The 14,865-nt window shown below is 40.1% G+C and overlaps 1 protein-coding gene across 2 annotated transcripts in view; it reads right to left on the bottom strand.

Annotated features, from left to right (window-relative positions):
- Nol10 (nucleolar protein 10) overlaps positions 1–12,192 on the bottom strand; it is a 79,286-nt gene extending 67,094 nt beyond the window's left edge. Inside the window, exons 1-6 of one of the 2 annotated variants that reach the window (XM_015479979.2) lie at positions 11,996–12,192; positions 8,673–8,718; positions 6,852–6,950; positions 4,534–4,611; positions 2,245–2,282; positions 517–653 (exon numbers count right to left, since the gene is read on the bottom strand). In XM_015479979.2, the coding sequence (XP_015335465.1) occupies positions 517–653; positions 2,245–2,282; positions 4,534–4,611; positions 6,852–6,950; positions 8,673–8,718; positions 11,996–12,061 (464 nt within the window). In that variant the 5' untranslated portion in view covers positions 12,062–12,192. Of the gene's footprint in view, positions 1–516; positions 654–2,244; positions 2,283–4,533; positions 4,612–6,851; positions 6,951–7,341; positions 7,429–8,672; positions 8,719–11,995 lie in introns of those variants that run through there. The other variant, XM_048804821.1, reaches the window with a different exon arrangement.
- Positions 12,193–14,865: the final 2,673 nt, after the last annotated feature.

Raw genomic sequence — 14,865 nt, 5'->3', positions numbered from 1 at the left:
ATTTCCTGCTTTACCCACTGTAACATAAAACTACCATAAATACTTTTAATGTTAGAATATTTTATTAAGCAGAACAACAGGTATTAAAACGTTACGATACCTCTTATACACAAAACGCACCAGTGTGTAACTAGTAGACTTATTTTTGGCTTATTCCTTGGTTTCTTTTTTCTTTTTTTGGTACTGGGGATTGAACCCAGGGGTACTTAACCACTGAGTCACATCCCCAGCCCTTTTTATTTTGAGACAGTGTCTCACTAAGGTACTTAGGGCCTCGCTAAATTGCTGAGGCCCACTTTGAACATGTAATCCTCCTGCCTCAACCTCCCAAGCAGCTAGGATGATTACTGGCATGTACCCACCACACCCCACAAAGATTTTTTTCTTTAAAATAATAACCATGTATCACTTTATCTGTTAAGGTTATTTAAACAGAGAAACTATACAGGAAATTTAATAAGAGAAATTGTTTGTGAAGTGAAAAGGAAAAAGAAAAAGAGTGAGTAGATCCAATACCTTGCACCAACAAAGTACAAATCACAGGATGGATAGTGATAAGAGAAATCTCTCCCGAACTTTGGTATTCTGGTTTTGTAGTAAAAACCTGATTGTGAATGAAATTCAATATATCTATCATTATGTAAGAAGACAATCTGAAAATAAAAGAAAATCACTTTACTTAGGTTTCTACATAGAGTTTTTATTTCATCATCCCCAAAGCAAGGGGAAAAAAAAAAAAAAAAAACTGATCGCTCTCACACTTGCTCTCTCTAAACACACAGACATCCCACACACTCCAGTGGAATTAAGAATCACAACCCTGGGCTGGGGCTATAACTCAGTGGCAGAGCACTTGCCTTGCATGTAAAAGGGACTGGGTTTGATCTTCAGCACCACACATAAATAAGTAAAAAAAAATAAAGGCCCATTAACAACTAAAAATATCTATAAAAAAAAAAAACTTAAGAAAAAGAATCACAACCCTTCTCTGTTTCCTGATGCCTTCCTGCACCTCAGCATCGTCTCTGAGAGCCTTTCCTTCTAACCAACAGAACTAAGACAAATGCCTTTCGCTGACGTGGCTCCAGCACATTCTAATGTGGAGTGGTGTACACTAGTCGCAAGAGCACCTTTCTGCTTCACTGAAGAACACATTCTAATAATCCCACACGATCACACAGTTTGATAAACTCATTTAATTTAATTTTAATTATACTACAAAGGTAACTGAAAACCCTACAGATAGCATTTAATTGCAAATTTGTCAATATTAAAAAATATATATTTTAAAATTGTATGTCCCCAAAATACATGATAAAAGCTACCACAGATAAAAGAATAAACCGAAAACTCACAGTTCTCAGAACTAAAGACAATACACGAACCATATCAGGGGCTGGGATTGTGGCTCAGCGGTACAGCGCTCCCCTAGCATGAAGCATGTCAGCTAAGAAAATTCAATTTTCCTTCAAGTCGACTTTTTTTTTTTTTTTTTTAAATGGTGCTGGGATTGAATTCAGGGCCTTGCACACAGTAGGAAAGTGCTCTACTATTGAACTGCACCCCCAGCCATTCCTCACAATGCCATTTAACATCACTAAATAATGCTTTTATTTTAATAAATTTATTTTAGCTGGTACATAAAAATTATAGACATTAATGGGACATCATGATGTTTCATAAAAATTTTTCACTTTAAATTGAATAAAGACTTTATTAACATTTTCTAATTGTAGAAAATGACCATAAGAATTGAAAGATGGACCAACAGCATAAAGAAAAGCAAACAAATAAATCTGTTTAGTTGTGTTCTGAATTGTACCAGAAGATACCACAACCACTTGCTGGGTCAAGAAAATGAAATGTACAACAGTGCTAATTCACTCTTATGAATCAGAGAGCAAAAACAACCTGGCAACAAACCTAAGTTCAAAAATCAGAATTACAAATCTAGTACATAAGATGGTCTAAAAAAAATGACTGCTTCCAATTCTTAAAAATGGAGATAAAGTCTCATCAATGGAAAGCTAAATTAGGCCAAAAGTCATCTCTACCTCAGTTGTCCTAAAAAATACTACATATCACACATGCACCAAACTACAAGCATATTAAGAGAAAAAAGATAGGTTATCTACTAATACACAATCTTCTTTAACAACTGAAAATTGAATATCTTTATCCTTATAAATTCCACTCACTCATTCCTTTAATATAATCAGCACAAATCCATGCTGTCAAACATACCTTTGAATAGTCATCTGATAAAATATCAAAGGTGACAACTGAAAAAGAAGAAATAGGGGAAAAATGCAATTATCAATCAACATTCTTTAAAAAAAAAAAAATCTTGAGGCAAAGATTCTAATTCAACGCAGAAATTATACAGAAATACTGTTTAACCCATAAAAGAATAAAACTGCCATGTTGCCCCCAAAATGACAAATGGAAAATTCAATATAAACCATCTAGATTTTTATAGAACGAAGCAAATCCACAAAATATGACTTCTAAATTTTGTCAGTATTTTACCCAGATGTTCAAAATAATTTTTAAAACTTTCCAATATATGTTTAAAAACATTTTAAATATTGATTAAAAAATGATAACAGAGCTGGGATTGTAGCTTATGGTAGAGCACTTGCCTAGCATATGTGAAGCACTGAGTTCAATCCTCAGCACCACATAAAAATAAATAAATAAAGTGCCACGACACTTTTATTTTATTTAAATCAGTCAGGGTCACTCAAGGTGAATTTGAGTTGGCACGAAAATAATTACACACAGACATAAAATATCCTTTTTTTGGATCCAGTGACAGCTCTCGACCTTAGGGGTCCTTTGGAAAGACAGAGAGCCACCTGTATTCTTTATTCTTATATAGGGGGCACACAAGGGGAGATTCCATGGAACACTCTATCCCAAAAAAGATTAAGGGGTAATATTTCAAAGGAACAAGAAGGCAGCCCACTCCACTGGGTAACACCCACTCCCAAAGCTTTGCTCCTCTGCTGAGGGGAGATGGGGATCCTCCTGCTTCCCAGTTAGGGAAGCCAGTCTCCACATTTCCATCTCTCAAAGCTAGGGGGCGCTCAGCTCCCGACTATAAAGGTAGTGTGCCCATCTACAACTAAAAATATTTTAAAAAAAGGATAACAGTAACTCTTTACCTATTCATAGTTTATCTGCTAAATAAAAGTAAAGAATGAAAACCACTGTACTAGTGGCACACAGAGGTTCTAGTTTTCAAAAGGCCAAGGGTGAGACAAGTTAGAATGGGCTTGTAATTCTAAGGAAACTCCCGCGGGTGTGGTGGTACACACCTGTAATCCCAGCAACTAGGGAGGCTGAGGCAGGAGGATCATAAGTTCAAGGCCAGCTTCAGCAATTTAGTGAGGCCCTTAGTAACCTCCCATTAACTCCTTTTCCCTTAATCCCCAACACAGGGCCAGCTAATCAAAGTTGAACTTCCCCATTTTAATGTGCCTTCCATGCTTGGCAGAACCTGAGAATGACTCTCAGTGACCTTTACTCTAGTACAATCCTTGCTCCTCTGCGAGTGTGGGAGGACCCTGTGACTTGCTGAGACACCACTCCTCTGAAATGTTACCTTATATATCAAAGGGGAGATTTATAATCATATGAGCCTATAGAAACAGTTTCCTTTTGCTGGTAGTGAAGGGAAAGTCAGAAAGATGCAAAGCACTAGAAGGATCTAATGAACTGCTGCTGGCTTAAATGTGACAGTGACCACGGGACAAGGCATGCAGGCAGCTTTAACAAGCCAACATAGCCAGCTGACAGCAAGAAATGGGATCCCCAGTCCTACAACCACAACAAACTGAAGTCTGCCAACAACCTGAGTGAGTCTGGAAGCACAGTCTTATGTTCAGTCCTACAAACAAGAGCACAGCTGGCCGGCACCCTGATTCAGCTCTGAACACAGGACACAGCAGAGACTGGAAGGACTTACTGACTTACAGAACAGCAAGCTGCTAAATGGATCTTTAAACCACCGTGTTTGTACTAATTTGATACATAACAATAGAAAACTAATATACAACTGTTGTGGTTTAGATACAAGTTGTCCCCCAAAAGTTCCTGTGTGAATGCAGAACTATGTCAGAGGTGAAATGATTGGATTATGAGAGTTGTGGGTTGATGGGCCCAAGCTAGTTTTAATGGACTAACTGGGCGTGGCTGGAGGAGGTGAGTCACTGGGGGTGTGCCCTGGAAGGGTGCATCTTCCCTGAGGCCCCTTCCCCACTTTCTCTCTGCTTTCTGGTCACCATGAGATAGGTAGCACTTCACCATGCTCTTCCACAGTGATGTCCTGACTTGCCCAGGGCCCAGAGCAATGGCCAACCACTGAACCAGGAACCAAAATGAACTTTCCCTCTTCTAAATTGTTCTTCTCAAGTACTTTGGTCACAGTGACAAAAACTAACTAGCACAACACCCCATTTCCATTTTGAAAGGCAGAAAAGTAGACAAATATCAAAAGTTATTTTTACAAACTCAAAGTTATTATCTTACCTTCGGAATCTAAACACCTTTCAAACTTCAAGGATAACTGATAGGTGTCATAACACCGAACCCGGGGTTTATATGTTCCTATAAAAAAAAATTAAAGTGATGTAAAACCTAAAGATAGACTTTTCATAGTCAATATCCTGTAGAACTAGTGAGGATACCTTTTGTTCAGAGGTAGGCAGTATTCATTGTGACCAAATCAAACAAAAGGAACTAACTTAAAAGCAGTCCAAGAGGGAAATGAGCAAAGGACAAACAAGCAAGTCATGGAAAATGAATTACAAATAAAAGACCTCAGGAAGAGCTAATGAAAGTAGACTGAGACCATGAAGCCGTTTTTGTCCACCCCAATGGCAAAGATGAAAAAGATCTGTGCTGGTGGGAGTGGTCTGACATACTGCTGCTGAACAGTGTAACTGACACAACTTCTTCAGAGGACAATCGGGCAATACCTGTAGGATATGTCATGTCTATGCACCTTGAAACTACATTTCAACTTACACAAACTGAATCTAAAGAAACATCCTCAAGAATGTACCAAAGATAGGAAGAGCAGTTGCTGGTGCACTATTTATACTGGCTAGAAACTGAAAGCAAATGAAATGTCACCTGACAGGAAAATGCTTAAACAAACGGTGGCAAATCTACGCAAAGGAACATTATGCACCTCATAAAGAGAGGAACAGACCTGTAACCCCTGGGGTGGAAAATGACACGTCCTGCAGAGGGAAAAAACAGAAGGGAGTGCCACAGAAGAGGCACTCCATTCTGTAGAATTGAACGCCGGTGGTGGTAGTACTCTGTGCAGGAAAAGGTGGAGGAATAAGTACTGACTTCATAATGATGGTCTATCTCTGAGCAGTGCAATTCTGACGACTTTCACATTTTATGCTATGTATTTCTGTAAGTTTGTGTTCTGTATAAATTTATCACATTGGCAATGAGAGGAAAAAAGTTGGTTTTTGAAACAAAAAATCTTAAAAAAAAAATGAGATAGTTTTGTTTTTTGGCATGAATCAACACCTAAGATTTCAGGGACATAGTTCAGTTGGTACAGTGTTTGCCTTGCACACAGAAGGCCTTGGGTTCAATCCCCAGTAACACACACACACACACACACACACACACACACACACACACAAAGGCTGGGGGTATACCTTGGCAGTAGAGAGTCCCTAGGTTAAATCCTCAATACCACAAGAAAGCCTAAGATTTCATTTTAAAAAAGAAAAGTTCAGGGCTAATGATACAGCTCAGATGGCAAAGTGTATGCCTACCATACACAAGGGCCTGGGTTCTATCCTTAGTACTGTCAAAAAATAAATAAATAAACAGAAGTTGAAAAAACAGTAAATATACTTGGAGCCCACTGTTATATGATGACCATTTAAAAAGATCTGTACATTTGAGTGTCTGAAGGGCCATATGGAAGACTGAATATATGCGGGGCCTTCATTCCCATTTTGTTTGTTTTGGTTTTGCTTTTTATTTTTTTATCATTTACAAGGTTTACATGTTTTACTTTGACCATCACAAAATATGTGACAAAAAAGATAAACATAAATAAAAGCAGTCCTTCTATTTCCTGTTTTTCCCCCTCATTCCCAAGAACAATTCTGGGTTACGCAGGTTATGTCCATTTGTCAAAGCTCAACAAATTGTAAACCTAGACATATGCAAGGCTGGAAATGCAGCTCAGTGTTAGAGCACCTGCCTAGCATAACAAGGCCTTGAGCTCAACCTCCTGTACTATACCAAGCACGCACACATACAAAACCTCCATGCATTTCTAGTTAATGACATACACGCTAAGGTACATACAGGTGAAGTAAGCCAATACTTACTACTTGCTCTGAAATGCAACAAAAAACAAGATAGAGCCAGGCACAGTGGCACACACCTGTAACCTGTTACTTGGGAGGCTGACAGGAAAATCACAAGTTCAAGGCCAATCTGGGTAACTTAGCAAGACCCTGTCTCAGAAAAAGGGCGAGATGAGCAGGGTACAGAACCCCTGGGTTCAATCCCCAATACAACAACAACAACAAAAACAAGAGGGATTGATGGATGCACAGAAAGAGAAATAAATAGGTGAGACAGCAAATAGTAAACGATTTATTTAATTATTACTATAAATAGTCTACTATTAATTGCAGAATCTAGGCAGTAAATAACTGGGTGCTCATAGTACAATTTTTTTCAATATTTCTTTATGTCTGAACTTTTTTACAATAAAATGTTAGGGTAAAAAAAAGTGACCTTTCCACCACAGCATTTCATGCTATGAAATGTATGTAAATCATAACCAAAAAGATGCTTACCAGTTGCTAAAATATACTGTCCATCTTTTGACACCTTAATAGTGGTACACACAGTAGGCATTTCAAAATCCTGAATAAGTTCAATTCTCCTACGGACATCTACAAAGAGAGAGAAAAAAATAACCAGTTTATTTATTTATTTTTTTACATAACTTTATTTTTTATGTGGTGCTAAGAATCGAACCTGGTGCCTCACATATGCTAGGCAAGAGTTCTACCACTGAGCCACAACCCCAGTCCCATGAATCCATTTTGTTACACAAGAGAACAAGGGAATGGGAGAATTATATAAAATCAAAATCTGTAAGTATCAGAGCAGTTATTTTTGTTATCTTTTGAATTAAAATTTTAATTTTCTAACTTTAGTATTATATAAAACCTACTCTTACCTTGTGATCTTTACCCCACATCCAGAAACCCATTAATCTTTGATTTTTATACACTCAATTTTAAATAAAATATAAGGGAAGCCAGGTATAGTGGCACACACCTGTAATCCCAGGTTTAGGAGGATAAGGTAGGAGGCTTACAAGTGCAAAGCAGCAACTCAGCAAGGCCCTAGCAACTCAGAGAGACCCTGTCTCAAAATTAAAAATTAAAAGGGCTGTAGATGTGGTTCCGTAGTTAAGCACCCCTGGGTTCAATTCCTAGTACCAAAAAAAAAAAAAAAAAAAGAAAGAAAAAACAAGGAAAGATAAATTTTTTATCCATGACAAAATGTAATAGAGAAAAATGTAAAGAAAATCTGTCCACCAATTTCTGATTTCATAATCAGAAATCTTACATTCTGATTTTTCTCTGCTGTCATCAAGTTAAAGAATCAAAATCTTCCCATTAATACATATAATTATGACGTACCAATAAAAAATGTAGGGAAAAAATTATATTACAAAAGAATCCAAATCTTCTATTTATGTTCATACACTCTATGTGTATAATTCTTTCATTCAGAAAGAAAAATGCTTATTATTTAAAAAACAGACAAATAGATTTAACTTAAAAAGATTCTGATACACTGGAAAACAAAACAAATGTTGGAATGTCGCTGAGCACAGTGGCACAAAGTGACTCAGGAGGCAGGAGGATCAGCAAAAGTGAGCACTAAGCAACTCAGTGAGATGGTCTCTAAATAAAATTCAAAATAGGGCTGGAGATGCAGCTCAGTGGTCAAGTGCCCCTAAATTCAATCCCTAGTACCCCTCAAAAAAAAAAAAAATTGTTGGAATGTTCAAAGAGGTCCTCCTTGGGCCTCGAGTTCTCATACATCTTGCTGATTGTGGCAAGACTGCAAGGCACTGCCACTCTTATATCTAGACCATTTTTCAGGGTTATTTATACAGCTGGAAACCCTGACAGATGCAATTATATGTCCCTTTTAGACAAAGAGCAGGCTTCCTTACTGACTGCTATAAAAGCAGTGGTCTTCCCAGCTCAAGGCGCCTTAGCTGCAACGCAAATCCACTGTCTAGGGAGCACCCATCTGCATGGTGCTGAATATCCCCGTGGGACTCTAGTGGAAATTATCATGAGTATGCTGACGCTCACTGGACTTGCTGTGCTCTAAGTAATAAAGTCTCTATCTCTGACCCAGGAAGTAAGAGGTTAATTTATTAGTTTTTAAGTAGAATAAAATCAAATCCCACACCTCCCAGGAATATATCAACCACAACAAAAAGCTTCTTAAAAAGAAAAAGGCAAAAGTGTTTATTTTCCACTATAGTAGTCCCTTTGTATTTTGTAACTCCTTACTTACAACAGGTGAGCCAAAGCTTTATAATACGGATCACTAACGTCACTGAAGCAGAAAGAGACAATACTCACCAACATCTTTCTTCTGCAGTGCTCTCTTTTTCCTATCAGACAACCACTTAAAGAAAATAAAGAGATTGTATTTTAAAACAAATTCACCTAAATTGTTTTCTGCTTACAAAAGTAGTAATACATTAGAAAATTCAAACCTGATAGGAATATATACTTCTACATAAGATGAAAATATTCTGATCCTAATACTACTACTGTGAAGAGATGTTGTGGATTTTTTCTTGAATATGCTTACATACATTAGACAACGAGTTTCTCAAACTCCTATGTTTCATATGAAAGAAAACTAACTCATCTAAACAATATAAGGGAAAATAGTAAGCCTCAAATATGTAACTCATATATGGAATAACTGCATCTATTTAAGTGAAAATTTTACATAAAAGTAGAAAGTCTGAAATATCTCTTTTTTCATAAAGAATAAAGCAGATAAATAACTGGCCAAATAGCTGACTGGATAATAAATAAATGGTAATTTTACAGTCATACTCACTGATACCAGGTTTTGTTCTATACCCCAGCCTAGCAAGCAGCACAATTCTGTTGCCTAACTGGGTGACAAGAGGAAGCACTTGTCAATTATGATTATCTTAAAGCAATGGCTCCTGACCAGGGCAGTTCTGTTCCCCAAAAGGCATTTGGCAATTCCTGAAAATATAGTTGTCACAACTGGGGTGGGGGTTTATCCTCCTGGCATGCAGCAGGTCGAGACCAGAACAATGCCAAACATCCTATGATAAATGCATAAGACAGGCTCCAGGAACAAAGAACTGACCAGCTCAAAATGTCCATATGTCAATATCGGTGAAGAAACCCTGCCATAAAGAAGTGAAAGAAAAGCAAAAGAAAAATAAACATATGTCTCCTCTAAAAGCACAAGTCAATGTACATCCCCTATTCTATGACATGATAATCTTCAGGACTCTCTGGTTATGCAGATTCACCACTCAAGTCCCTAAGTGACACCTGAGGCAGTTGTCTACATGAGGAACAAGATAACACTTTGAAGAGCCTGATTTTGAGCCAGAGCTCCCTCCCATCTTCTTAGTGGACTGACACAGATTTATGCCAGTGATTGTATTATTCTGATTTTACTTTAGGCAGTAACATTGTAATTAAAGGTTCTGTTGAGTACATTTTGGGGCATTCAATGTGTTCTTTCACATCAATTTATCATAAGCAGAACAAAGGTATATTACTAAGGTGCCCCCCACCACCGTACACTAGAATACAATTTTCTTAGAAGTTTTGCTTACAAAGGCAAAAATTCATAGAATCATAGGGCTCATCCTTTTGAGCAAATGAGTGTGGGGCAAAGAGGTGAAGACTGAGATATCCTTCTACATGGGGGTCTGGGACCTGGAAGGCCAGGAATTCTCCACACAGTGAAGATGGGAAGGAAGAAAAGTTCATTCAGGAGTTTCTATATAAAAGCTGACAGCACACAGGAAAAGGAGTCATCATGGGACAAGAAAAAAGAAGCCTAAAAATGTTTCTAAAGTTCATGAAAGAACCAAAAGCTTTCACTAAATTAAGCCATCCTCTCAATATTCTATAAAGTTATACCTAATAAAGAATTGTACTACGTGTGGTAGTGCATGCCTGCCATCCTAGGTACTCAGGAGGCTGAGGAAAGAGGATCACAAGTTCCAAGTGTGGGTGACTTAGGAAAAAAACCTTGTCTCAAAACAAAAAATAAAAAGAGCTGGTAGAGCATCCCCAGTAAAAAAAAAAAAAAAAGCACCTTACCAAATAATGTAATCAGAAACCTAGCCCCACCCCCTTCTGCACCCCAAAAGCAAGCAAGCTCTGGGAAGGCTGGTTGCCTCACTCTCACTGCATAGGTGCCTCTCTCTTGCTGGAAAGGGGTTGGGGGAAGACCCTATTTACTCTTACATTTGAAGGAGGCAGAGCTAGAATGTACACTACTATTTACTACTCAAGGTTCCACTTGATACTTATTAGAACTTCAAACTTTCAATATCAAAAATAAGACTTCCCCACTCCCAACCATTCATCACTAAAAGCACTTTTTATCATCTGAAATTGTTTTCTCATTTGCTCATTTGTTCATTATCCTTTTCCCCAACAGGGAACTTTATCTAACACGTTCACCATGTACCCAAACACTTAGAGCTGCCTTGGCTAGAGATGTGGCCCAACAATAGAGAGCTTGCCACTTGCCCAGCATGGTCCTAAGTTCAATTCCCAGGACAGAAAAGCAAACAAACAAACAAAAATGGAACTCTCTGCACATACTAACTCTCAACAAATGAGCAAAATGAAAAAACAAAATGAGAAAGATCACCTATGTTAAGAACAACTGGAAGATGAGGAATCAGTTAAACCATTGGTTCCAAATTTCTCAGTGGTGACGGATACACTGAAGAAGAGCTCCGTTGAAGTAGAGCTACCTTTATTTTGTTTTCCAAAGGCCAGACTCCACCCAATAGTGGCATGTTATCAAGTGGTACATTTTGAAACCACTTTCTAACAAGTGCAGAGTCTTGAGAATTTTGAGCTAAGGCTGTAAATTTTCACCCTCCTAAGAATGGAGAGACCTGCGAAAGGAAATGAGCGTCCACAAAGTTTTCTCTCCCTGGAAGTGCTTGAACAGAGGCTTAACTACCACTTATAAGAACTAAAAACCAAGCTTCAAAGCCTACTGTGTGACCCTGGATAAGTCATCTTTCCCCTGGCGAGAGCTTCGCTGAATACTTCAAACATGAAAAGACTGAAGAAGTACTACCGATTTGTCCAGGCCTTTCTGACTTCGACGTTTTAACACCATGGAATCAAGTTCAGCAAGATTCGAATACACTGTCCATAAATGCTACAGGTGCAAAGTCTGGATCTCCCTTGTCCACCGTTGTGACCCTAGGACCTCGCTCATAATAGGAGCTCAACAAAAACGAACGGATATGAAAACCGGGAGAACATTCAAATAGGGGAAGAGAGTTCTGTCAACCCATCTGCCCACGTTTTCCTGCTCGGCGTGGGAATGGCTGTGGACATGCACACAAGCCCAAGGGACGAGACCCTCTGTTCTGGTGAACCTCACAAAAATTCCAGCAAAGCTCTTCGACCCTGATCACCTCCCGGTCCAGGTTCTGATGCGGTGACAGTAGCGCCCTTGTTTACCAGGGCCGACGAGACCCCTAGCTCACAGCCACTCGCCCCTGGGCCTCCACGAATCGGGGGGAGTAGAGGCCCCGCTAAGCCAGGCCCAAGGCCAGGGCCAAGGCCAGGGCCAAGGAGAGCGGCGGCTGGTGGGCGAGGAGTGCCCCCAGGAGCTCCGGAGTGAGGGACGTGGACGGACTCACCTCGGGAAGGGACTTGCCGCAGCTGAGACTGTAAATCTTCACCTCGTTGAGGCTGGAGACCTGCATGGCTGCACCAAGAAGCGACCGCACCTGCCGCAGTCCCAGCTCCTCCAGCACTTGAGCAGCACAGCAACAGAACCCGAGCGCTACACGACGGGGCGCACGGCGTGCGGCGGCCGGCGCGGGGAGATGACGCACTTCCGGGCGCCGGGACGCGCACTTCCCGGAAGTGGGAGACGTAAATCACCGCGGCGGTGTAGTGGGGGGAACCTGCGAGGCCGGGCCAAGAAGCGCGGGCGGGCGGCTGCGCTGTTGCTGGCACGGCCAGACTCTGCTTTTTCACCTCTCAGTTTCCCGAGGTGCAGGAAGTCGCCTTTTGGTCGCTACCGCTAGCCAGGCCGAGAGGTCGCGGTCCTGGGCAGGGGCGGGTGGGGTCAGCGAGCGAAGCCCACCGGGCTGCGGATTCGGAGTGGGCGTTGGTTTCTTGTTGTCGCCATTCCGTTTTCACTCCTCCCGCGTGGAGAATAGCTGGCTCTCAAAGCTGCAGTGTCGGCCCAGCGCAGTGGCGCCCGCCTGTGCTCCCAGCTCCTTGGGAGGCCAGGCAGTAGGAGCGAGGTTCCTGACCAGGCCTGTCTCCAAAAGGAGGGTGGGAGAGACCTGCGTGATCCCCAGTAGCAGGAAGGGGGGAAAAGCGTCTTAAATGTTGTTTTTGTCTGTACTTAACATTCATCTGATGAAGGAAGTAAAAGAAGAAAGCACACAGAAAAGGAAAATAGTAAGAAAAAAAGAGAAGGAGATGATGATGATTGAGGGAAAAGTGGGTTTGAACTTTTGAGGCGGGCGTGACAGCAGTGACAGCACAACTCCTCAGTACCATATTTCTGAAAGTTTTCACAAACTTCTTATGCTGACTTTTAATATACAGAAAACTGCATCTGCTGTTGTCTAATAGGAGGACTTGAGAATTCTTAACGAAAACTGCAGGGCAAGTGCAGGTTAACACTAGTCCTTTTGAAAGCGGAACATTCACTTCCCTTACTAAGCAGTGTTGGCATTCTTCCAAACCATAGATTGGAGAAATGAGTGGATTCAAGGTTCAGTGTCCCAAAATGCATGGTAGCTCTACTACTCTATATAGTCATTGCTTATAATAACTTAGTACATAGTGCCTCAAATCCAAAGGGGGGTTTTAAAAGTCATTTATTTTCTCAAAACTAGAGCCTTCTCTGATATCCACATCCCAGTTCCTGCCTATTTGAATATCACCAGGATGGCTTACCAGCTCCACACCTAGCCTGTCTACAACTACCTTCCTTAGTTGAGCTCATCTTGACTTTCTATTGTACTTTCTTGGTTAATTGTATTAGCAGTGTCTTCACAACCACTCTCAACCCACTCCAATCTCTGGTCCCCCACAGTCAGTATCTAAACTGTGTCATTTTTAATTCTGAAATATTCCTTCAAAACTCAATTCCATTTTCACCCCTCCTGCCCAAGTTCAAATATCCATCATTTTTGAATTAGCACATTTCCAACTGATCTTCCTACATCCTTTCTTTGAAAATCCTTTCACTGCCATACTTCCTAAAACCCAAATATATCATTTCATCCCCCTTGCATCTGAATTAGGCTGAGCATTTTTCATGAACTGTATGTCATTTATCCACATTCTCTACCCTGCCCAGCCACCACTACCCAGTACCTGACAGTGTCTGGCCTATATTAAGCATTATCAAATATTTACATTTAGCATCATAAATAGGGATAAATTTCTAAGCTCTGTCCTTTTTCCTCAAATCCAAGACCCTCACTTACAGTTAAAAATATCACTGGAAAAAGCAGCAAAATAAAAATGTGGACCCTCATTGCTAGTAGAAATGTAAATTGCTTGGGATGAGGCTGTGGCTCAGTGGTAGCGCACTTGCCTGGTATGTGTGAAGCATTGGGTTTGATTCTCAGCACCACATATAAATAAATTAAAGGTCTATCAACAACTAAAAAATATATTTAAAAAGGAATGTAAAGTGTGGCCGCTATAAAGAACAATTTGGTTGTTCCTTAAAGACCTAAGTGTGAAATTATTTTTTTTTTTTATTTTTGGTTGTTAATGGACCTGTATTTTATCTATTCATATGCGGTGCTGAGAATCAAACCCAGGGCCTCATACATGCCAGGCAAGTGCTCTACCACTGAGCCACAATCCCAGCCCACTAAGTGTGAAATTATTATAATAGAACATTGAAGATCAGACTCTGGAACCAGTCTGGCAGGGTTCAAATCCCAACTGCAATTTTTAGCTGAATGACCTTAAGTACCTTAACCTCTGTGTGCCTCTGTGCCTGAGTTAAATGGAAATAACAATAGTATCCGCAGAAGTTACTATGAGGATGAAATATATTCTTTTGTAAAGTGCTTGGAATCCAGTGCATGGCACATAATAATCATGGAAGTGTTTGTAAAATAAAGCTGAAAATAAATGCACATAACTAAATAAACAAAATTTATCCAAATGCCATTAGCATTTCCTTTTTTAACATAAAAGTCATCTAAAGCACACAGAGCTGGGGATGCAGCTCTGTGATACAGCTCTTGCCTGGCATTGTAGGTTCAGTCCCCAGAAACACAAAAGTGTACGATGTAAGGAGCTCTTGTAGCCTCACAGAGTTGTGCGACCATCACCATGGTCAATTTTAGAACATGCCATATTGTATCAGTATCTAACAGGGTGAGGACCTCTGGGCTGGGCAACCGCTTGGTGGTCAATACGGGGCTGACCATCTGCTTTTTTCAGCAACCACTGACCATACAGATTCTCAGCCTAGATGCTCTCTCCATGTCACTCAAAGTTTGGTTGTTTTTGTTTTTTTATG

This window comes from Marmota marmota, unplaced genomic scaffold, assembly GCF_001458135.2.
Source record: "Marmota marmota marmota unplaced genomic scaffold, marMar, whole genome shotgun sequence".
NCBI lineage: Eukaryota > Metazoa > Chordata > Mammalia > Rodentia > Sciuridae > Marmota > Marmota marmota.
The sequence above is the reverse complement of the archived record's forward strand: the minus strand, read 5'-3'. Positions and strand labels throughout refer to the sequence as shown.